Source organism: Eschscholzia californica, unplaced genomic scaffold, assembly GCF_041429995.1.
Source record: "Eschscholzia californica isolate CP2 unplaced genomic scaffold, dmEscCali1.0.p SCAF_3, whole genome shotgun sequence".
Classification (NCBI taxonomy): Eukaryota; Viridiplantae; Streptophyta; class Magnoliopsida; order Ranunculales; family Papaveraceae; genus Eschscholzia; species Eschscholzia californica.
This window is the reverse complement of record NW_028238420.1, coordinates 57596565-57620408: the sequence shown is the minus strand read 5'-3', so window position 1 is coordinate 57620408 and position 23844 is coordinate 57596565. Positions and strand designations below refer to the sequence as shown.

The window sequence follows — 23844 nt, the reverse complement described above, 5'->3', positions numbered from 1 at the left end:
AAAAAAAAACACCGATCCAGAAGACCTAGTCCGTGTGTCCATGTTGGTACAAGGGATGGCATATCAGTCCAAGCGTCGATACTAACCAAAAGACCTGGCCTATAAGATAAAGGTCCTTGCCTATAACCAAAGACAAGGTATATGCTTATCCTATAACAGATAGAACCAAAATGCAGATTAAAAACTATCAGGGACAATCGAAAGGAAGATGAAGGATCAAATTTTCAAACTAACAACAAACATGATAACATAAAACAAAGTTAGTTTTCTGCATAAAGCTAGAGTTTCCGACAAACATAAACAAGCACACAACTACTACTGCTAATAAGTGATGCTTCTAAATGACTAAAGTTCACCTGCGTATCCTTTGAATTATCGAACAAAAGCTTAAAAGAAAGCTCTGCTCCCATAGAAAACTCTCGAGCTCGCCTCCTTTGACCCCTGCAACTTCTGATCAGAGCTTGAATTCTCTTTTCCTGGATCTGTTTCATTTTGTTTATCTAATGGAAGCTTCATTTTCGCTAACGATTCTGTAAATTCTTGCATACTTTTCATATACATATTTACTATGTCTTGTTGCACCATTGTTTCCTCTGGTTCAATATTCACTTTGATTTGACCAAATGACTTACTTGGTACTCGAGTTGAAGATTTAGTCTCGATCAAAGCCTCATTGACTTTGTCATCTTTCTTCTCGCCATTATCATCTTTGAAAGGTGAAACCTGTTCAGAATTTGGAGATTTTGAAGCTCCGGGAGTATCAGGAATGGTTTGAGAGCTAGCAGTAACTGAACCAAATGGTGACCCATTTGTTGAAACACTACTTCCTGGAGTATCAACCTTTGGAACAGTGATCGATTCGATACTACTAGCGAGCTCAGCTACACGAGCGCCTATATTTGAATTGTAGTGATTATCGTTCTCAGACTCACCGCCCAAGCTCTCGGAGCTACGAGAGTCCAAATTGCTGGATTGAATTTCATAGTACTCAGAAACCATCTGATTATCATCATTCACAATTTGAGGATCTGGGAACTCAATCTTATCATAATCATTTCGAAATGAATCGGGTATTTCAGAATCCTGCATAGTTTTTTGACCAATTAAAGATTGTCGAGGATCGGGAATTGCTAAAACCTCTGGTGAATCTCCATTATACGATAGCGATAACTGGACGAACCCAGCTGGAGAGTGGAACAGATCAGATGATGTTAGAGAAAATTCTTGGGCTAACATTCCATTACCTATGAGAATTTCAGATATGGGTATCAATGCAAACCCTAATAATTGATCTTCAAGATAATTCCTCACTCTACTAAGCATCCAAACCTCACACTTTAGAGATGACTCAATTGTTCTAACTTTGAGTTTAATGGACTCATTAAAGACTGGATTTCTTCCTCCACCATTAATGATCTGAGTTGAGAAAGTATTTTCAGGATCACTGGTTAAACAAACTTTGGCATAAACATCTTGTTTATGATATATGCATATGTTATGGATTTCCCTAGCTTCATGAATATAAACCTCAAGAACACCAATGGGTTCTTCCACCATGATTTCTTTCCTAATCTCAATCTCCTCTGATAAACCACCAGATTTCTGATTAACAAGATGGGTTTTCTCCTTTTCCATCTGGGTAATATCAAAAGAGTTGCTCACTGAAACTACATCTGAATTATGAGCATCCATGATCACAGAACAGTTCTTAAATACACACTTGAACTTTGTAGATACCAAAAAAAACCTTGTTTTGAAAGCAAAAAGCTTAAATGAGACCAGAAAAAACAAACCCAAGATTCCAAAGCTTGAAGAAATAAAAAATCAAGATCCCAAACAACAAAACAACTAAACCCTTTCAACAATTAACTAGGCAGAACCCTAGGAGAAAATTAGAAGTCTCTTAACACAGATAAAAGCTTAGATCCAAAAGTGTAAAAACAACACATACCCTTTGAACAGTTTAGAAGATTAAAGTATCAGAGAAACAGATAAAGCTAAATGAGTAAAACAAGTTAAAGTAGACAAAAGGCAGAGTAGCTAGGGTCGGCTCACAGATTTCTAAACAGAGATTAAGGAATTAAAATCTATTGAAACCACTAAATTGAAGAAAATTAAGCATAAGAATTGAAAAAGTTAAAGAGCAAAACTAATAAGATAAGGTGGATTGAATTTGAGTTGTAGTTAACTAGTAGTTACTTTGAAATTTGGACTTCTTTTTTCTTGCCTTTTGTTCAAGTCAAAAAAACACTGATCCCACCGGAATTTATGGCAGAAAATCCAGATCTGTCAACAACCCAGTTCTTGAATGAAGACCTTTTGAAGGAATTAATGAGAGATAATATGAAATTGTTCTCTAAAGATTAAGAATTAAACTGCAAGTGAACAGTGGTATAAGAAAGAACATTATTTTATGAGCTAAAATATCCACTTTAGTTAAAAGCTTGTCAAAGAATTATACTAAAATCTATGTTCTTGCAGTCTTGCTATAAGTGCGGTTTATATTTTACTCAAAATTCTTTTAGATAGGGGCACAGGGCACCGTACTTTTGGAGGGGCAATGGATTAATACTCTCATCCATTTTTTTTTTGGGTTATTTCCCATATGGCCCCCTACTTTGTGACCAGCTTCCCGCCTGGCCCCCCACTTTACGAAAAATTCTCATATGGCCCCCTTCCGTTATAACAACGTCACTCTCTCTCCTCCATCTCTTTTTCTCTCTCTGCCATGTCACGCCACATCATCTGTTACGCCACCTCATCACCTTCTCCGACAAAGGTCGCCGGCCGGCCAAATTTCCGGCCGCGCGACCTTCAAACTAAAATTTTTTTTTTTTTCTCTCTCCTCTCTCTCTCACTAAATTTTTTTTTCTTTCCCCTCTCTCTCTCTAGATCTAGAGAGAGAGAGGATTGATCCGTTCAAGGTCTGTTCGGACCTTGAACGGTTCCGTTCAAGGTCTGTTCGGACCTTGAACGGTTCCGTTCAAAGTCTGTTCGGACCTTGAACGAGCTGTTCAAGGTCTGAACGACCTTGAACAGATCCGTTCAAGACGGATCAATCCTCTCTCTAGATCTAGCGAGAGAGAGGGGAAAGAAAAAAAAAATTAGTGAGAGAGAGAGGAGAGAAAAAAAAATTTTTTTTTTTAGTTTGAAGGTCGCCGGCCGGCGACCTTTGCCGGAGAAGGTGATGAGGTGGCGTAACAGATGATGTGGCGTGACATGGCAGAGAGAGAAAAAGAGATGGAGGAGAGAGAGTGACGGTGTTATAACGGAAGGGGGCCATATGGGTATTTTTCGTAAAGTGGGGGGCCAGGCGGGAAGCTGGTCACAAAGTAGGGGGCCATATGGGAAATAACTCTTTTTTTTTTTTAACTAGCTTTCATAGATTAAATAACAACGTTATTACAATATTTATTAACTAACATACAAGGTACATTCTTCCACTCTTTGCTCGCGTTTTTCTTCCTTGCCCATTTAGCTAATCTGTCTGCGCTGGAATTGAGTTCTCTTTTCGTGTACTTGAATTTCACCACTTCGAATTCTTTTCTGCTTTCTCGAATTCTCCGGATGTGGATTAAAGATTGTCATTGTAACGTGTGATGTTGATTGTGAAGATGTTTGATGAGGTTGATGAAGGATTTATCCGTTCGGTCTGAAGGAGATGTCCTTCGACCAAGGTGGCAATGCGATCAATTTGTCAGTTAGGATAACGATGACCGCACGTAAAGATCATCCAGTCCGGTCCAATTAGGGGTCGTAATGCTTTGCTAGAAGCCAACTACGATCGTCGGATCAAGGAGTTGATTCGAGGCTAACATAGACCGGATCCTACAACGGGTTACACATAAGAGTGGTAACTTGATCGGAGAGATTTGACTAGACGAGAACTGGCTAAAGTTGGATGGGATTCAACTGGAAAGGCCGAAAGGGTCCGAATGGAGATTCGGGACAAGATAGAAGGAAGGCTCTTTGGGCCGGCCATGAGATGGCCGACCAGAGTAAGTGGGCCGGCCATATAAGGCCCATAGTGGGCTGCCCTGGCCGGCCACACTTAAGGGGATTATCAAAATACCCCAAAAAGGGTATTTTGGTAATTATCTTTTCTGTGACCCAGAAAATAGAAAACCTAATCTGAATGAGATTCTAATTAGGGTTTGTCTATATATTGGGTCAGTTGAGAACAGAAAAGGTGTGGATTTTTCTCTAAAGAAAAATATACAGCTCTCTCTCTCTCTGAATATACAGCTATTGGAGAGAGAGGAATATAGAGAAAAAGTTCTCATTCTATCAATCTAGTCAAGAAGAAGAGTTCTTCTCAACCTTCTAGTAAGTCCTAGCAGTCTGAAAGGAAGGGAGATCAAGTCTATCCACTCGGTGTCTCAAGTAGAGGAGCTACAGTTGGAGCTCTCGATCTTTACATGCGATTGGAATGGTTCGAGGGAAAAACGCGTTAAGGTATTTATCCCTCTCTAGTTCATTGATTAGTTTATGCATGACGATCCTGGGCAATCTAGTGTTAAACATGAGATGTTTGAGATTCCGCTTACAACACTAGTTAGTGTATAGGATACACAAAACACTACAGTGGCATCACGAGCCGGTTGCATGAAACTATCTCTGACTAGTCGAATTAGATTCGAGCTTGATTGATTAGATGATTTTATGTTTAAATAGGGATTTAGACATGAAATTGATTAGTTTAAATTAGATTTAGACTTAATCGGATAGAAAATTGAAAGAGTTTCAATGGGAAGACTTTAAAATTTGGTGTTTTTGAAAAGAGTTTTCAAAATAAAATTTTAAAGTGGATGGTTTTTTGAAAAGAGTTTTCAAATTGCTGAGTTTTGGATGAAGAATCATCAAAACAGCAGCAAAAAGTTGAAATTTTTCGAAAATTGGGAGAAAACAGGGTGCTGTCCAGGAGACCGGACTGACCAGGACGCGTCTGGCCAGTCGCGGACGCTCTGGACGCGTCCCAGTCCTTCCCGGACTGGGAATCCGAGAGCGTCTAGGATTAGGACACGTCCGAGCTATTCTCGGACAAAGAACGCGTCCGAGAGCGTCTCGGACTGGGAGTCCGAGAGCGTCTCGGACAGGGATCCCGAAGGATCCGCGTCCAGCACCTAAGGTCGCGTCTTCCAGACGCGACCACAGAGACAAGTCCGGACGCGTCTCGGATTGAGAATCCGGACGCGACCAGGACTGAACCTTCCAGAACGCGTCTGGGACGCGTCTGGTGAGACCAGAAGCTGTCTCGGACTGGGAGTCCGAGAAGCTTAGACTTGGGCAGAGCGTCTAGGACGCGTCTGCAGGGCTAGGAAGCGTCTGGCCTAGGGCCAGGACGCGACCACCCGAGGGACTTGGCACGGTCTGGAACGTGCCAATCCGGGTCCGACCTTGGTTCGGACCTTGACCGAGACTTGACTGGGTCTAGTCAAAGGGTCCCTTGACCAAGTTTGACTTAAGTCTTTGGAGTTAGACTCAGGTCTTTTGGGCCTTGACTTAAGTGGGAGGTTTCGGTTTTCTTCTTCCGACTTTGACCATATTTTTTCCGAAAGCGACCCGGGCCCACCAAAGCCTGAATCGGAGTTTTTCCAAAACGATTTCAAAATCTTTTAGGATAAAACCAAACGAGCCATTAGTCAGAATTATGAGATAATTAGACTTAAGGCACGTTAGACATAGAGATGTCGGTAGTATCTCCCGAAAAGCTATCTAGAACATAGCAAACCTAGATTCGACCTGAGTAAGCGAATCTCATACATACTTGGGTGTTTTATGAATGTCATATTATTATGTATGTATGGATGTGAATGCGGGTTCTAGTATGGCCATAGAATCGTTCTATCTTGTTTTTAAGCACGGATGGGTGCCCGATGTAATTAATTTAATTTCAAGTTTTATACGATCTGCGAATCGTTGAGTCTTGTAATTAGAGTTTAGGGTACAATTAAGTCCATTGAAGAGCCAAAGGATGAGATCGTGGTTCGAGTGGGAGAATTCAATGGATGTTCGAGGATGGAGATCCAGGCGAACGGAGGCTAAACAAGCAAAAAAACCTAAGAAGATTAGATCTTTTAGGTTAGGGGTCATACTAGGATCATATCTGCTTGATTTATTTTCTCGCGCGCATTTACTTATTTACGTTTTGTGTGGTGTATGATTATGTTAGAGTTCACAGTAATGCATGCAAACAAAAACGTAAGAGTCCCCAAAAAGAATTTTGAGTAATGCCTACCCAGATTAAGACACCTGTTGCGCCCTTGTTTATCGATGGTGGGTCATGCCAAAGCAGGGTGCCATCTTTTACCTCGGGACAATACGGGTAGACCTATGAAGAGGTCTACATGTCTAAATGGTTATTCTCATCGAGTCAGCAAAAGAGTTTTGGATTTCGAGGCAAAAGGGTGAATTGAACACATAAGTGTTATTCATCAACCAAGAGTCATATGAGATATGATCAGTAAGGAGTTACTCACCCAGGAGGGTGAAGTTAAGGGCAGTGCCAAAGTACGCTTAGCTTCACAGGAATGGGGTCTTGGAATCGTATTATTCATAGGGGGACGTTTTTTCATTGAATAATATGGCAAAAAGTGTTTTTGCGTAAACATTGAATGTAGTACTTAGCAAAATCCTTATTTTGTTTCTGTAGAGTAGAGATGGCAAATAGGATTAGTTCACGTTTAGATAGAGATCTATACGACTTTCTAGATTGGGAGGAAGATCAGAGAAGAGTTCTCGATGCTTCAAAGAAAGAAAGCGTAATAGAGCTACCAGAAAGGGAAGTGGAAGTCGGTGCCTATGTTATAGAGGTCAATTTGGCAGATATGGCTGACTCTCCCTCATGGGTATATGATACCGGATGTGGAGCACATATAATTTCAGAATTAGATGAGCTCAGGGAGGTCAGGTATCTGACAAAGAGCGAGATGGTTCTACGAGTCGCAAACAAGGCAAGAGTTGCTGCTGTGGCTGTAGGAACTTTCGAGCTCAGTTTAGAGACTGGGTTGATATTAGTGCTACGTAATTGCTATTGCGTACCCGACTATAAGGAACATCATCTCTGTGTCGGTGTTAGACAAAGAGGGATATCACGCTATAATAAAGGACAAGAGTTTTTCTTTATACAAGGGTGAGATGTTCTATACCAGTGCTAAGCTGCGTAATGGTCTTTATGTTGTGAACATAGAAGACGAAATCCTGAACATAGACACGAAACGGCTTCGTACTCATGATTCTAACCAAAGCTATCTCTGGCATTGTCGTTTGAGTCACATTAACATGAAACGCATGCAGAAGCTTCATGCAGATGGACTTTTGGGATCATGTGATTTGGAATCATACAATACATGTGAGCCATGCTTAGTGGGCAAGATGACAAGATCGTCCTTCAAGGGGAAAGGAGATCGGGTGAGTGAACCCTTAGGACTGATACATACAGATGTATGCGGACCTATGAGTACACTTGCGAGAGGTAACTATGGCTACTTCATAACGTTCACTGATGACTTCACTAGATATGGTTACGTATATCTAATGAGGCATAAGTCGGAATCGTTTGAAGTGTTCAAACAATTCCAGAATGAAGTAGAGAATCAGCTTGGCAAGAAAATAAAAGCCATTCGATCGGATCGAGGTGGTGAGTATTTGAGTCAAGAGTTTGAGGATCATCTTCAGAGTTGTGGAATAGTTTCACAACTCACTCCTCCAGGAACACCTCAGATGAACGGTGTGTCCGAGCGGAGGAATCGAACATTGATGGACATGGTTCGATCAATGATGAACTTAGCCGATCTTCCTAACACTTTCTGGGGGTATGCTCTAGAAACGGCTGCTTTCACACTTAACCGAGCTCCGTCAAAAGCTGTAGAAAAGACGCCACATGAGATGTGGACTGGAAAGGTTCCAAAGTTGTCTTTTCTCAAAGTCTGGGGTTGCGATGTTTATGTAAAGCGTTTACAAGGAGATAAACTAGCACCAAGATCAGACAAGTGTCTCTTCGTCGGTTATCCGAAAGAGACAAAGGGGTATTACTTCTACAACCCGTCAGAGAACAAAGTATTTGTTGCTCGTGATGGTGTCTTCCTTGAAAAGGAGTTCCTTTCCAAGAAGACAAGTGGGAGAAATATAGAGATCGAAGAGGTTCGATCTGAGCAACAAACTGGCACCGATGTACCGATGTCAGAAGTTGCGATTCCTAACTATTATGAGCCGATAGAAGAGGAAAGAGGGGATGAGATGGTAGATCTCGGAGATCCTCCCGCGCAGAGCGAATGTGATTCGCAGGAGAACCCTCAAGGAGTTGAGAGTGTCTCACCTGTTGTTCAAGCCCCGCGTAGGTCCGCAAGGCTGATTGAGTTGTCTCAACGACAAGAGTTGTTGTTGGTAGAGGATAACGAACCCAGCACCTACGAAGAAGCTATGACGAGCCCAGACTCCGAAAAATGGCTGGGAGCCATGAAATCCGAAATGGAATCCATGTCTGAGAATCAAGTTTGGAACTTGGTTGATTTGCCCGATGGGGTAAAACCCATAGGATGCAAATGGATTTTCAAGATGAAAACAGACAAGGATGGAAACGTGAGCGTTTTCAAAGCTAGACTGGTGGCAAAAGGTTATAGACAAGTCCAGGGTATAGACTACGAAGAAACCTTTTCCCCTGTCGCGATGCTTAAGTCCATTAGGATTATTCTAGCAATTGCAGCTCATTACGATTATGAGATTTGGCAAATGGATGTCAAAACCGCCTTCCTAAACGGTAAGCTGGAAGAGGATGTGTACATGACACAACCTGAGGGTTTTGAGGATTCCGAGAATGCTGGAAAGGTTTGCAAGCTTCAAAGGTCCATCTACGGGTTGAAGCAAGCAAGTCGGAGCTGGAATCTTCGATCCGACGAGAAAATCAAAGAGTTTGGTTTTCTGAAGAATGAAGAGGAATCTTGTGTATACAAGAAGGTTAGTGGGAGCAACCTAGTTTTCTTGGTCCTGTATGTGGATGACATACTGATCGTTGGAAATGACATTCCTATGCTTGACTCCGTGAAAGAATGGCTTAGGAAATGTTTTTCAATGAAAGACCTAGGAGATGCAGAATACATATTGGGCATCAAGATCTATAGAGATAGATCGAGGAGGATGATTGGACTTAGTCAAGAGACTTATATAGATAAGGTTCTTGGGAGGTTCAAGATGGAAGACTCTAAGAGAGGATTCCTACCCATGACACATGGTACGACGCTTAGCAAGACTCAGTGTCCCCGAGATCCTGATGAGCTAGCACACATGAAGAAGGTGCCTTATGCTTCGGCAATAGGATCTATCATGTACGCCATGGTCTGCACTCGCCCAGACGTCTCATATGCTTTGAGTATGTGTAGTCGTTACCAATCTAATCCAGGTGAGACACACTGGACCGCAGCCAAAAATATCCTGAAGTACTTGAGAAGGACTAAGGATCACTTCTTGGTGTATGGCGGGAAGGACGAACTAATCGTGGAAGGCCATGTGGATGCGAGCTTCCAAACGGACAGAGATGATTTCCGATCGCAGTCGGGTTATGTCTTTTGTCTAAACGGAGGAGCAGTAAGCTGGAAGAGCTCAAAGCAGACTACTGTAGCAGACTCTACCACAGAAGCAAAATACCTTGCTTCTTCGGAAGCAGCGAAGGAAGGAGTTTGGATAAAGAAGTTTATCTCCGAACTTGGTGTAGTTCCTAGCATAGAAAATGGGGTTACTCTGTATTGTGACAACAATGGAGCTATCGCCCAGGCTAAGGAACCAAGGGCACACCAGAAATCCAAACATATCCTAAGGAAGTACCACGTGATTAGGGAAATCACTGAGCGAAACGATGTGGTCATTTGCAAAGTCGATACGGACGACAACGTTGCCGATCCGTTAACTAAACCACTGCCTCAGCCCAAGTATGAGAGTCATAGAAGGGGCATAGGTATAAAGCGCATCGATGAATGGCTTTAGGTTGTAATTGGATTAATGAAAAGGGGTTTTCATGTAATCAATTAGCTACATTCAATAAAAAGAAATAAAGGAGTTTATTTCTATCGTTAAATAATGGTTTAGTGTTTAATGACGGTCCAAAATAATGAGGAATTCCAGGTAGGTTTATCAGATACGTGATCTGGTAAATGGAACCCTACTAAGTGAACGTGGAATAGATTCATTATAGAGTCCCTAGTCCAGGTCATTGCATGGACAACAATGACTCAAGAAGACTAGCATGGGAATTGACTGATAGCGCAGTTCCATGGGCTATAGGAATATGGTATTTAAGTCAATTACATGGATGTAGATTGGGGAATCTACATCGGATTAACCCAAAGATGAGAGTTTTTTCAAGGAGTTGAAAAAGGCGTCACAAACTCTCATAGGCAAGATTGGAGAGATTCCGTAAACATGAGTGCTCCACTCATCTTATGTAAGGAATGTCGAGCTTTGGTACTGTCAAACGCCGCGCCGTAAAAGGAGGTTATAAAGGCAGCATACTGGGGGAGACAGGATAGACATGAAGTTAAGTGGGAGTACAAGACTGGATGATGTCCTCCTATTAAGTTAGGAATAAGTATCTCCGGGCCACTTGAGGAGAAGCAACTGGAAATGTGTGGCCGCACTCAAATGGATTAAGAGTTAATCATTTGTATTGACAGTTGCTCTCTGGATCAAGAAAGTCTGAAACGTGTGACGTATCAGATGAGATACTAAGCGACATGGGAATCGAGCATTGCACTTGTTCTAAGTACAAGTGGGAGACTGAAGGATTTATCCGTTCGGTCTGAAGGAGATGTCCTTCCGAAGGAGTGTCCTTCGACCAAGGTGGCAATGCGATCAATTTGTCAGTTAGGATAACGATGACCACACGTAAAGATCATCCAGTCCGGTCCAATTAGGGGTCGTAATGCTTTGCTAGAAGCCAACTACGATCGTCGGATCAAGGAGTTGATTCGAGGCTAACATAGACCGGATCCTACAACGGGTTACACATAAGAGTGGTAACTTGATCGGAGAGATTTGACTAGACGGGAACTGGCTAAAGTTGGATGGGATTCAACTGGAAAGGCCGAAAGGGTCCGAATGGAGATTCGGGACAAGATAGAAGGAAGGCTCTTTGGGCCGGCCATGAGATGGCCGACCAGAGTAAGTGGGCCGGCCATATAAGGCCCATAGTGGGCTGCCCTGGCCGGCCACACTTAAGGGGATTATCAAAATACCCCAAAAAAGGTATTTTGGTAATTATCTTTTCTGTGACCCAGAAAATAGAAAACCTAATCTGAATGAGATTCTAATTAGGGTTTGTCTATATATTGGGTCAGTTGAGAACAGAAAAGGTGTGGATTTTTCTCTAAAGAAAAATATACAGCTCTCTCTCTCTCTGAATATACAGCTATTGGAGAGAGAGGAATATAGAGAAAAAGTTCTCATTCTATCAATCTAGTCAAGAAGAAGAGTTCTTCTCAACCTTCTAGTAAGTCCTAGCAGTCTGAAAGGAAGGGAGATCAAGTCTATCCACTCGGTGTCTCAAGTAGAGGAGCTACAGTTGGAGCTCTCGATCTTTACATGCGATTGGAATGGTTCGAGGGAAAAACGCGTTAAGGTATTTATCCCTCTCTAGTTCATTGATTAGTTTATGCATGACGATCCTGGGCAATCTAGTGTTAAACATGAGATGTTTGAGATTCCGCTTACAACACTAGTTAGTGTATAGGATACACAAAACCCTACAGTTGATATTGTCGCTTTCTACAATTATATTCTTGAGTTGATTAGCTTTCGCCCATTCGAGGCCGAGTAAGATTGCCATCGCCTCTCCTTCTTCACTGTTTCTGGCTCTAGTGGATTTTACTCTCACTCCTATGAATTTCAATTCTGCATTGTGAACAATCAAGCTAATGCCCACATTGGATGTTATATTAGTAAAAGATGCATCAACATTCACCTTAATAAAATTCTGGGATGGGGGTTGCCATTTCTCACTAGGAGTATGTTTGATTTTCTCCTGGTTCATATTGATTTTTGGGAAGTTTTCGATCATTCTGATTATTTTATTTAGGTCATTGATTTCATATTGAAAACAGTGGTCACACCTCACTTTCCATAAAATCCATAAAATGGTCGAAAAGTGAATATTTTCTTTGGTGTAGCAAAGATGAATTTGATTTTCCCAAGAGAAGATCCAGTCAGATATGGATGTAATATTTTCAGATATGATATTGTAGTTAAACCAGATATTTTTAGCCAAAGCGCAGTGTAAAAGAGCATGTTCAATAGATTCTATACTAGTGCAGTTGGGACAAGTGGTATTATTGTCGATGTATTTTCCGATTCTTTCCCTAACAGGGAGAGCTTTGGTGCAGATTTTCCAGATGAACATTTTGATGCGTGGAACGGTCGGGAGAGACCAGATGAAATTCCAGTTCTGGTTGTTAGTGTTGTGATTGTTGTTATTATTGCTGAGGTGCTGATACATGGAAGCAACCGTGAATTTACCCGATTTAGTAAGTTTCCATCTGAGCTGGTCCTTACCTTTGCTGTTCACCGGAATAGTTTTGATAAGATTCTGAGTATTAACGTCGAAGTTGGCTCTAAGCACTTCATTATTCCAGTTGTTGTTCGAGATAAGTTGAGCTACTTTGGTAAGATCGGAGTGATTGTTGTTCTGAATAGTTCCATTGATTTCAGGGATCCAATTTTCATACATAAAAATAAAAGGCCACCGTATTGGAAAAGCATGAAAGTTTTCGTAGAAGACGGTAGAAAACAAAAAAAAAACTCAAACCAAACGCACCTTATGTCTCTTCCCCGGCCGACCCTCTCTCGGCTCTCTCTCTCTCTCCTCTCTATCTCTCTTCTCTCTCTCTCTCTCTCTCTTCTCTGTATCTCTCTTCTCACTCTCTCTAAGTTCCGGCGAAGGGAATGGTCCCTTTGTCGAAACCCTTCGTCTAAGTTCCACCAAGTTGACTTGATAGTAGGTCCCGGCGAATGGAATGGTCACTCTCTCTCTCTAAGTTCCACCAAGTTGGCCGCCGACTCAAACCTGAAATCCAACATAATTCATGGGGCCATAGTTTGATTTGCAAATTTAAAACATAAGGGGTGCCTGAAGAAGAATCTAATCATGTGTAAGGCCCACTGCTAGACTTGAGGGTCATTTTACTCTCATATAGGGGCCCATGTTGCTACTCTTGGGTTCACGTTAATTTCCTTTTCGAAATGCCTCTATATTTATCTTGAACTGAAATTCGGCCCCAAAACAATAATTCCATTAAGTTGGTTTTTTTTCTCTTCTTTACTCTTTTCATTTGAAAGTATTTTCTTCTTTATTCTCTCTATGTATTCTAAACTGGAGTATTTTTCACATCTGAAAAAGGACTCGCACAGTAGATAAGTGTAAGCCAGTCATTTGTAGGTATGTCTCGCGAACACACATTTCTCTCACCACTCGTTATTTTTCTCTCTTCTCCATCTCCTCTTTATGTCTATCTCCTTCCCTCTTTCTTTCACGCTCGAGAGTTTTGAGAGAAATCACTTGCGAGGATCTTCAAATGTAAGTCAACATGAAAGACAGTATCTTTGATTGTTTTTTTTTTCTTCAGTTGAGAACGATATTGATAATCTGAGTGGGTATGATACACGTAACTTGCACTGCCTTATGTATCATTGACGAAGACCACAAGTTTATTCAAGAAAATTTAATATCGTTGATTAATGTTGCAAAAACTTCTTGATACTAAGGATCTCATAAGATTTTTTATGCAGGTTTAAATTTAGTCATTGTATTCTGGATATACATATATATACAAATTTGAGTCGACTTTTTTATCTGATATTGGTTAAGGGGGGGGGGGGGGGTAGTGGAGCGGGACTTTCACAGACTTTCATAGACAAAATGTCCCGTAGACATTTCAAGACATTTCGGATGAGTTATTATAGACAACATGTGTTCATAGACATTTTCAAGACATTGAGAGTTTGTAGACAAAATGTCTTTATAGACATTTCAAGACATTTGATCCATAGACAAAATGTCCTGGGGACATTTTAAGATCTTGAGTCCATTGACAAAATGTGTAATGCATATTATATTTGTGCTAATCAAAAATATATTTTTCGACTTTCGTAAACATCTGTGAATATTTGTGGACATTGATGGACATTTGGTAGACATTTATTATTTTAATATTATTATTATTATTTAATCACATGAAATAATATATTAATACTAACATTTCAAAAATATATTTTTCGACTTTCGTAAACATTTGTGAATATTTGTGGACATTGACGGACATTTGGTAGATATTTATTATTTTAATATTATTATTATTTTTTAATTACATGAAATAATATATTTATACTAACATTTCAAAAATATATTTTTCGACTTTCGTAGACATTTGTAAATATTGTGTACATTGATGGACATTTGGTAGGCATTTACTATTTTAATATTAATATTATTGTTTAATCACATGAAATAATATGTTTATACTAACATTTCAAAAATATATTTTTCGACTTTCGTAGACATCTGTGAATATTTGTGGACATTGATGGACATTTGGTAGACATTTATTATTTTAATATTATTATTATTGTTTAATCACATGAAATAATATATTTATACTAACAATTCAAAAATATATTTTTCGACTTTCGTAAACATCTGTGAATATTTGTGGACATTGATGGACATTTGGTAGACATTTATTATTTTAATATTATTATTGTTGTTTGATCACATGATGGACTTCAAATGTCTCTTGTTTTTTGAAAGACATTTTGGCTTCCAAATTTGTCCCAAATCCTTCACAAATTCATCAAACTATGAAGTCCACCAAAGTCTGGGACATATTTTGTCTACAATCGAATGCCTCGGACTTTCATAGACTCTCAAATGTCTGGATTTGAATGCCTCAGACTTTCGTGGACTCTCAAATGTCTGGATTTGAATGCCTCAGACTTTCGTGGACTCTCAAATGTCTGGATTTGAATGCCTCAGACTTTCGCGGACTCTCAAGAGTCCGCGAAAGTCTTGCTCCACTACCCCCCCTAAATGTCATGTGAATTTGTTCCAAACTTCAACTACTTATCAAACTATATCTTTATGTGTTAATTTGTGCATACCTATGTGAATTTGTTCCATAACTTGTCCAGACCCCGTAAAGTCCCATTCAAACGTACACACAAAATTCATGTTAAAAATTGATCGATCTTTTATGAAGAAAACGTCTGAGGAGTATTTGTGATATTTAGTATATATTATGGGACCACTTTAGTAATTGGCTTCCAACTTCTCAAAAGTCAGGGCCAGCCCAGTATGATGGTTGACATAAGAACGATACAACTTAAACTAAAAGATCCAAGACTCAAGAGCCGCATGACATCCTCAACAAAAAAAAAAAAAAAAAAAAAAAAAAAAAAAAGAGCCGCATGACACATGGAGTTTTCTAGATTGTGTCTCATTCTTGCATCATATCTTTGTGTTTTCTAATGTGAAAACTCAGCACATAATGTCAAAAGTTATTTGTATTGAACTTTTGGAAAGTCTCCAAGAGAATTAATGACTGCAAAAGCAACCATGGCTAAATAAAGGATATTGTTACAAAAATAGGAACTCTTCTCAAATGCCAAAAAGTTTTCAAACTTTGTTGACGGGATTTGGCATGCAAAGGGTATAAACTCTTCTAATTCCTTATTTTACCAATCTTCATCACTTGGGGTAATCCGTTTGTATGACTTATGTAGAGGTCCCATATGTATCAATGTATGAGAGAGATAGAGCCAAAGAGAAAATAGTAGTGACATAGGGATAATGGGAAATTCCAGGCAAATTTAGAAGAAATTCCAAATCATAGGACAAAAAATTTTCTTAATTTTTGACACAAATAAAAAAGAAGTTGGACAGATTAATCTCAACAGTTGATTTAGAGTTTTTTCACATATGCCTAAGAATCCTGGCTAGATCATTTTCCAAGAAAAACATAGAGAAATAATTAATGAATCCCCTGCATTAGTGGAGATGAACAATAATTGTGGACTAGTGGTTGATTGTGTTACTATTAAGAAAAATGGGTCTTTTCAGTAGTTAAATCAAGTGATAAAAACAAGTTTATTCTATTACTACAAAATAGCATGTTTGGATATATACCATTTCTTAAATCCATGATTAATTTCGTTTTAGTCCTTAATTTGTGGCAGGGCCGTGCCTGACAATTTAGGGGTCCGGTGTTAAATTTGAAGTGGGCCCCTTTATATAAAAAAACAAGAGAGTTTCTTTTATCTGAATTTTTTTTGTTTTCAAATGATTTAACTATAAACTTAAGATTGAATCATTAACAAATCCAAACTCAATGTATAATGTTACTATATGATTGTCGTGACACGTTTTATGTAAAACTTCTCTGGTTTGACGAGAGTCTTATTTTTATAAAACATTAGTTTGAAATTTAAAAAATAAACATTAAACTATGGAAATACAAATTAACATTTAGGCGTGTTTGCTGCTTTTCCTTGATAACAAAACAACTTTTTCTTTAAAATAATCAAATGTTGGTGTCTACTAAAATTTTAGAAAAGTTAAATTATTGATCTTGTCAAATGTGTGACTGTCGATTATGATTTTAACTTAGAACAAATTTAAAAGTGAAGCGAGGTTCGTGAACAAGAGAAAGACACATTTTTAAGAAAGGTATACGTTAGAGACTGATGAAGAGTGATTTGAGATTTACAGTCTCTAATCCTTATTTCGTGAACAAAAACTATACGAAACAACTAGCAAAGCAAAGAAGTGGTTTGCTCTTAAAAAGAAGCAATAAAACACACGTCATAAAAAAAATGAAATTGTCATCCGTGTGACTTGAACCTGGGACTTCCCGTATTGATAATGAAGCATCAAACCAACTGAGCTGCTTGCATTTAGATACTTATAACATGACACTCTTTTTACTTATTACTTCTCCCTACACCTCTCAAAGCTAAAAATGGGCCCCGTGTGGTGGGAGGCCCTGTGCGGGCGCACGGCTCGCACCCCTCACCACACGGCCCTGATTTGTGGCTAACTCAGTGTTTCAGCCTCTATGAGTGCTTGACAGTTTGATTTGACTCCGGAAGGGGAAAAAGTTTTCAAAATTTTTTTGGAACTACCTTTGGGGGCTAAAATAGAATTATTTCTAATGATTATGAACATAAGCCACATCACCTCTTTATTTATCTTCTACTTCATCTCACCTTCATCTCATCTCCACCTCACCTTTCTTCTCCGACCGAAAGTCATCGTCCGACTACTTAATCATAAATCTTTTCCTTTTTTGCTCTTCTTCTTCCTTCTTCTCTCTCTAAACTCTCCAACGAGTTTCCTCCCTTCGCCGAAGGTCTGGTTTACCATATCTGAACCTCAACAGACCTTCGAAGGTCTGTGGAGTTCACCAGATCTTCGAGATCTGGTTAACCACAATTCCGACAGGGAGGAATTAATCGTCAGAGAGCTCAAAGAGAAAAAGGAGAGATAATAAGAATGAAGAAGAAGATGAGAGAGGAAAAGGAAGGAGAAGTGGGAGATAAGAAGAAGAAAGGAATATACTTTTTTTTTAGGGTTCGGTCGCCGTCGACTATAATCTTTACCAACTGACAACTTACTGTGGGGAACCTTTGGTTCAAGTGTAAGAGGTTAGTCTTCCACCTTAGAAGTCAAGTGTCGAGGCATGCTAACCACTAAAAAAAAACTTTTCGTCGCAAAAGAATGATGAGGTGGAGAAGAAGAGATATTAAGCGAAGTGGAGGAGATCAAAGTGTTGAGGTGGCTATGGCTTTTATATTTTTAATTTTTTTGTAAAATGATTCCTTATCGACCGTAATAGTGGGTTGGTCACATATTTGAAACTAAAATGAAATTAACCCAGAATAATTTCGTTTTGAAAAATCTGTGAGAAAATTAAAGAGTGTGAAAAGAAGGAAAGCTAAATAAAGGATTTTATTTATCAAGAGTATTAGAATTATCCACTAAGAAGGTAAAACGATTTCGAAATTTCCTTAATGGGTTTTGGTATCAAATATTTCAAAGATGAGATTGGAAAGTACTTCATTGTTTTTAGGATAACCATTACCAAATACTGTAGAACAAAGGTATTAACTCCTCTTGTTCCTTCATTTATAACACAAATCCAAAATGGGAGGGTCTATAGGTGTTTATGGCTATAGATGCTAAACCCCTCACCAATTTTGGTTGTAAGGGTGCCCTAATATTTAGAATCCTCTTTCCAAAATAAATTCATTTTCCACTATTCTTTTTACATTGTAACATAATATTTTATAGAAATTCATAAATTTATCTATAAACTGTATGAATTTTACATGAATCATTAATTAAGAAACCATATAGCCACATTATACAATAACATTTTTTTTATAATAAGAACCTAAGAAAACTAATACTATATACACAATATTTTCTTGGTTGAAATTTAAATTAGTACTAAAAAACAGAACAATATATAAGTTACTTCAACTAGCTAATCAATTTAATGTTAAGGTTGAAATATAGGAAATTGTTGAAGAAAAGAATTGGTCATTTGGAACTGAAATCACAATCATTACAAAAGTTTTAACATGTGCATGTATGTCTCTAGATGATACTTTAAAATGGGGTCCATCACAAGGCACAAATAATAAAATGTTCTTTTTAACATGACTGCCGTATTAGATTTTGAGTGAACTTCTATCCTTTCCTAATCCAGTCCCCCACCTGATGTGGCCATGTCTAAAAAAATGTGGAGCAAATTGAAAAAAATGTGTTGGAAGTCTTAGAGATCAGCTAGAGGGCCCGAGAGGGGGCAAATAGAAGGAGAAGTAGAACATTTGTAAGTCGGGATTCATCAATTTTAAATTTGTTTTGATAATTTTTCAAAATTTTCTTTATTACTAAGTGTAGACCAGATCAGAAAGATGATTACGAAGATGGAGAAAGTGACTTTCACTCATAGAAGAATAAATTATAATTCCCAAACAGACAAGCTAGCGAAATGGACGCGGAAAAATAATAGATCTAAGAGTTGGACGAATGTCCCTTGTATTTTACTTAATTCTTATTGTAATGGTAGTCTTCGTTAGTAATGATATTTACGCTTCATCAAAAAAAAAATGTCAAATAGAAAAAAGAACATAAATTAAAATTTGACATTTACGCCAGAATATTCTTACTTTCCGACCCATTATGTCAAAAATAATTTATATTTAGTATCTCATATTGGAAAATTTGGAGGGAATTAGTGAGTGTGAAAGGAAAGAAAACTAAATAACAGATTTTATTTACCAAAATAATGAAATTATCCACTAAGAAGGTAAATAATTATTTTTAGGATAAACCTTACCAAATACAACAAATGTATTAATTCCTCTTATTCCTATATTACAACATCAATTCCAAAACCAAACCATTGTGGTTATCTTCTTCACTAGTTTGGTACTGAGTTTTTATATGTAGTGATAGAAAGCAATAGAGAACTTAGAGAGAGAAACAAAAAAAACAGAGAGAGAGACAGAAAAACAGAGAGATCAGAGTATTGGAAGGATATTTGGTGAGTTCTAAAACTTATGTTCTTATTTTATTTTTGGGTTTTAATTTTTGTTGATTTTGATGATAAAATATTATTCCAATGATCTAGGTAGTTGGTAGTCTAAATAGTGAAGTTTAGAAAAATCTATGGAGTTTGAAATCTGAATGATTGGGTTGAAACTAGAATCTTCTTCAGAATAATAAAACCCGTGACCTATAAGGTGTGAACTAAATCTTATCTGATTATAAAGTACATCCATGTTACCAAGATTTAAAAAAGAAGAATGATTGTCTGATTTTCTCTCACCACCTAGAATGGTTGAAACTGGATTAACTTAGTTGAGTGACAAGATTTAGAGAGAGAAAAAAAAACGGATCTCTCTAAATCATGTTCGTCCACTTAAACCAGTCAAAGATTATGTTGATCTACACGTCGGGCTGACAAACACCACTATTTTTCGTTTATTTTGCAATGACAAAGAAGTGGCGAGGATAAAAATTTCTTGGAAGTTTTTTCTACTTGTCTAAAGAAATAGGATGCTTTTTCTCTTTTGTCATGGGTACTTTTGTCATGGGTACATCTTAGTGATGAATTGATGATACAACCACCGAAAATATAGACAGATTTGGGGAAGAAAATGAAATCAAAGGCTAAGATTTCTTTCGGGATCTTATACACAAATGTAGAGAGAGTTGGCCCTCAAATCAAAGCCGTTGATTTCCGAATCTCTCTCTAGTTGCTTTGACTTTCGGTTGCCCTAGCATTTTCTTTATCTCAATCAATTATTTCAACTTTTGTTGACTCACATCTCATAAAACTCGTGTGCATATTATTTGTTACATGATTTCTTGTGAAGACGACCTTAAGAAATTTTACTTTGAGTTGCGGGTTTTACCAATTTCTTTAGTTTGTAACTTTTTTTGTTTCAAACAAAAGCAATAGAATAATGCCTTCCATTTAATTTTATTGTTGTTCCCCCAAATTCATGAACTAACACTATTAATCCAAAAAAAACTGCAGGTTTTGAATCTTATTGAGTTACATACATTGAGTATTAGGTCTTCCCATTCTTGGCCACAATGGTGGAAGGTGGTGTTCAAAAACTTGACAAAGCAGAATTTACAGAATGTTTCACAATGTCATGGAGACAACCTTATATTTTGCGCCTCGCTCTCTCCGCTGGTATCGGAGGATTTCTCTTCGGCTATGACACCGGTATACAACATTAACACTTTTATATCAATATATATATGTATCATTAGATCAAGAGATGCTAATTGAGTAATTCTACTTGTTTGCAGGAGTTATCTCTGGTGCGCTTTTATACATTAGAGATGATTTCCGGTCGGTTGAAAAGAGTACATTTCTACAAGAAGCTATTGTTAGTATGGCAGTAGTAGGAGCTATATTAGGTGCAGCAATTGGTGGTTGGATGAATGATGCTTTGGGTCGAAAAAGATCGATTTTAATAGCCGATTTCTTGTTCTTTATTGGTTCAGCTATTATGGCTGTTGGTTTATGGCCTTGGTTGATTATTGTTGGAAGGGTATTTGTTGGGTTAGGAGTTGGAATGGCTTCCATGACTTCACCACTTTATATATCAGAAGCTTCTCCTGCTAAAATCAGAGGTGCTCTTGTTAGTACTAATGGTTTGCTTATCACAGGAGGTCAATTCATATCTTACTGCATCAATTTAGCCTTCACTCAGGTAATGTATAATCGGCTTTTTATTAGCATTGTCCCACAAGGTTTGTTCTAGCATTTGGTAAATTCACGAGTGTTAGGCTATTAATATTTTGTTCCGAACCAATTTTCAATGAGAGTTAGGCCCAAAGGCCTCTAACATGGCTTGGACTTTGTAACCCTAGCCTTGCAATTAAGGGGAGTGGTGAGTGACTCAGACCCTGGCGTTGCGCTGACGTATTACCATTGGCCCACATATTTTTGAGGATTAGACTTTTAACCCTAGCCTTCCAATTAAGGAGAGTCAAGCCCGACAGTCGCTATCAATATCTTCTCAGATCGATGTAATAATGTTCATTAGTTTATAATGAAACTTGTTTCAGGTAAAAGGTACTTGGCGTTGGATGCTCGGTATTGCTGGTATTCCTGCTATAGTTCAGTTTATATTAATGTTATCGCTTCCTGAGTCTCCACGATGGCTATATCGAAAGGTAATATAGACCATTCTCGAAAGCCCATTTCAGATAGGCCCATACATTTGATATTATGATCTACTGAATTCTTGCTTAGTCTTTGTTTAAGTTCTTAATAGTTTTATTCCATCAAACAGGGCAGAGAACAAGAAGCTATTAATATTCTAAAGAAAATTTACCCTGCCGATGAAATTGAGAATGAGATAGAAGCTTTAAAGCAATCGGTCGAAGCTGAAATAGCTGAAGAAGGCACAAATGGTACTGAAAATGTGTTTGCAAAGATTAAAAGTGCTTGGAAAACTCCTGTAGTTCGAAGAGGTCTAGTTGTTGGAATCGGTTGTCAAGTTGCTCAACAATTTGTAGGTATCAACACGGTCATGTACTATAGCCCGACGATAATTCAGTTAGCAGGAATTGCTTCAAATAGTACCGCAATTGCCCTTTCTCTTGCTACTTCTGGTTTAAATGCTGTTGGTAGTATCATTAGCATTGCCTTTGTTGATAGATTTGGAAGGAGGAAGCTTATGATTGGTAGTATGATTGGTATTATAATGTTTCTTTTCGGATTAACTGTCGTGTTTAAAATAGCAAACGAGAATTCTCCGCCCATTTCTACCTTGGAGACTACTCATTTTCGCAACAATACTTGCCCGGCTTTCCCCACTACTAAGAATGCAGCTTCATGGGATTGTGTAAAATGCTTAGAAGCTTCTGCAGGTTGTGGGTTTTGTGCGAATAAAGGAGACATCGTAAGTAACCTAATTTTTTTTGGTTAAAATACTTCGCCATTTTCACATATTATTCTTCAATTGTCTTAAGAAACTAATTTACCACCACTAGCACGCTATTTTCTGCGACATATCTAGCTTTGACACCACGTACAATATTACTTCACAAGAAACTCGAAATTTTGATGCATCCATCATAGTTTAACCTAAGTTCTCGAGCAATAATGAACTTTTTCGAAGGTTTTTAAAACCATTGAGGTTTGACATATTTTTGTTCTTCTACACAGCATAACCCTGGTGCATGTCTAATTGGGAATCCTTCTGGAGAACAAGCGTGTCAAAAAGAAACTCGAACGTGGTATACCAAAGGATGCCCGAGCGGATGGTACGCGAATTTGGCTATTGTAATGCTAGTAGCTTACATTTTGGTGTATTCGCCCGGGATGGGAACTGTTCCATGGATTGTAAACTCAGAGATATACCCATTGAGATATAGAGGTGTATGTGGAGGAATAGCTGCAGTTTCTAATTGGACTTCCAACTTCATCGTTAGTATGTCGTTTTTGAGCTTAACAGAAGCTTTAGGATCTGCATATACGTTTATGCTTTTCGGGTTAGTTTCTTGCTTATCTTTATTATTCATCTATCTCTTTGTACCGGAAACGAAAGGGTTGCAGTTCGAAGAAGTCGAAAAGATGTTGGCAGATAAAGGGTGGATCATAAGGAAGAAAAAAACCCCAGTTATCAAGTCTGGCAAGTGATTTCAGAATTGGAACCATTTTGAACTTTGGTTTAGTGTTTTTAGTTATCCATGAGTATGAACTTTAGACTAATGGGTCTGATTAATTAATTTTTAGTTTTGTTTGGTGATTTTGTTAGGGGTATTAATCGCCTTAATTGTCAAATCAGTTTACGAATAAGTTAATTGCCTAAATAATTTGTAATACATTTGGCTATTTACATATATCTAATTTATAAACACGATTTTCACTAAATGATCTTGCAGACTTGTATTGTTCTTGCATAAAACTACACTACCAATGCAGGAGGGGTTACAGGAATCCAATTGTCGTTCCATACACTTATATTCACGCCCAGTGATGAAGGGGGGAAGTTGGTTTCGAGATTATGTCTAATTCCTTTCCAGATCGAAGAATGATTGGATTTGGCTAGACCTGGATGAAAATGCCGCTTAAAATATTTTGCTTTAAGGAATTTGACCCGAAGAAGAAGTGATTTGGGACCTTTCAGAAACCACTCGGACCGGACAATCTCCAATATGCTTTCTCTTTTAGATTAGACAGTCCGAATGTCCGATTACAGTGCGCCTGTAGAACACGCTAATAAAATAGAATTGACTGAAGTCAATGACTGTAGCAGGAAAACTAGAGCAAA

The 23844-nt window shown here is 38.3% G+C and overlaps 2 protein-coding genes across 2 annotated transcripts; one reads left to right on the top strand and one right to left on the bottom strand.

Moving 5' to 3' along the window:
• Positions 1-204: 204 nt before the first annotated feature.
• Positions 205-2534, bottom strand: LOC147552350 (uncharacterized). Its single transcript, XM_086667670.1, has one exon. The coding sequence runs from the start codon at positions 1690-1692 to the stop codon at positions 388-390; it is 1305 nt and encodes a 434-aa protein (XP_086523796.1). The 5' UTR covers positions 1693-2534; the 3' UTR covers positions 205-387.
• A 16735-nt stretch (positions 2535-19269) lies between these two features.
• LOC147552349 (putative inositol transporter 2) lies at positions 19270-23444 on the top strand. Its single transcript, XM_086670985.1, has 6 exons — positions 19270-19586; positions 20586-20780; positions 20867-21273; positions 21632-21739; positions 21859-22470; positions 22737-23444. The coding sequence occupies exons 2-6, from the start codon at positions 20645-20647 to the stop codon at positions 23208-23210; spliced, it is 1737 nt and encodes a 578-aa protein (XP_086527111.1). The 5' UTR covers positions 19270-19586; positions 20586-20644; the 3' UTR covers positions 23211-23444.
• The last annotated feature ends 400 nt before the right edge of the window (positions 23445-23844 follow it).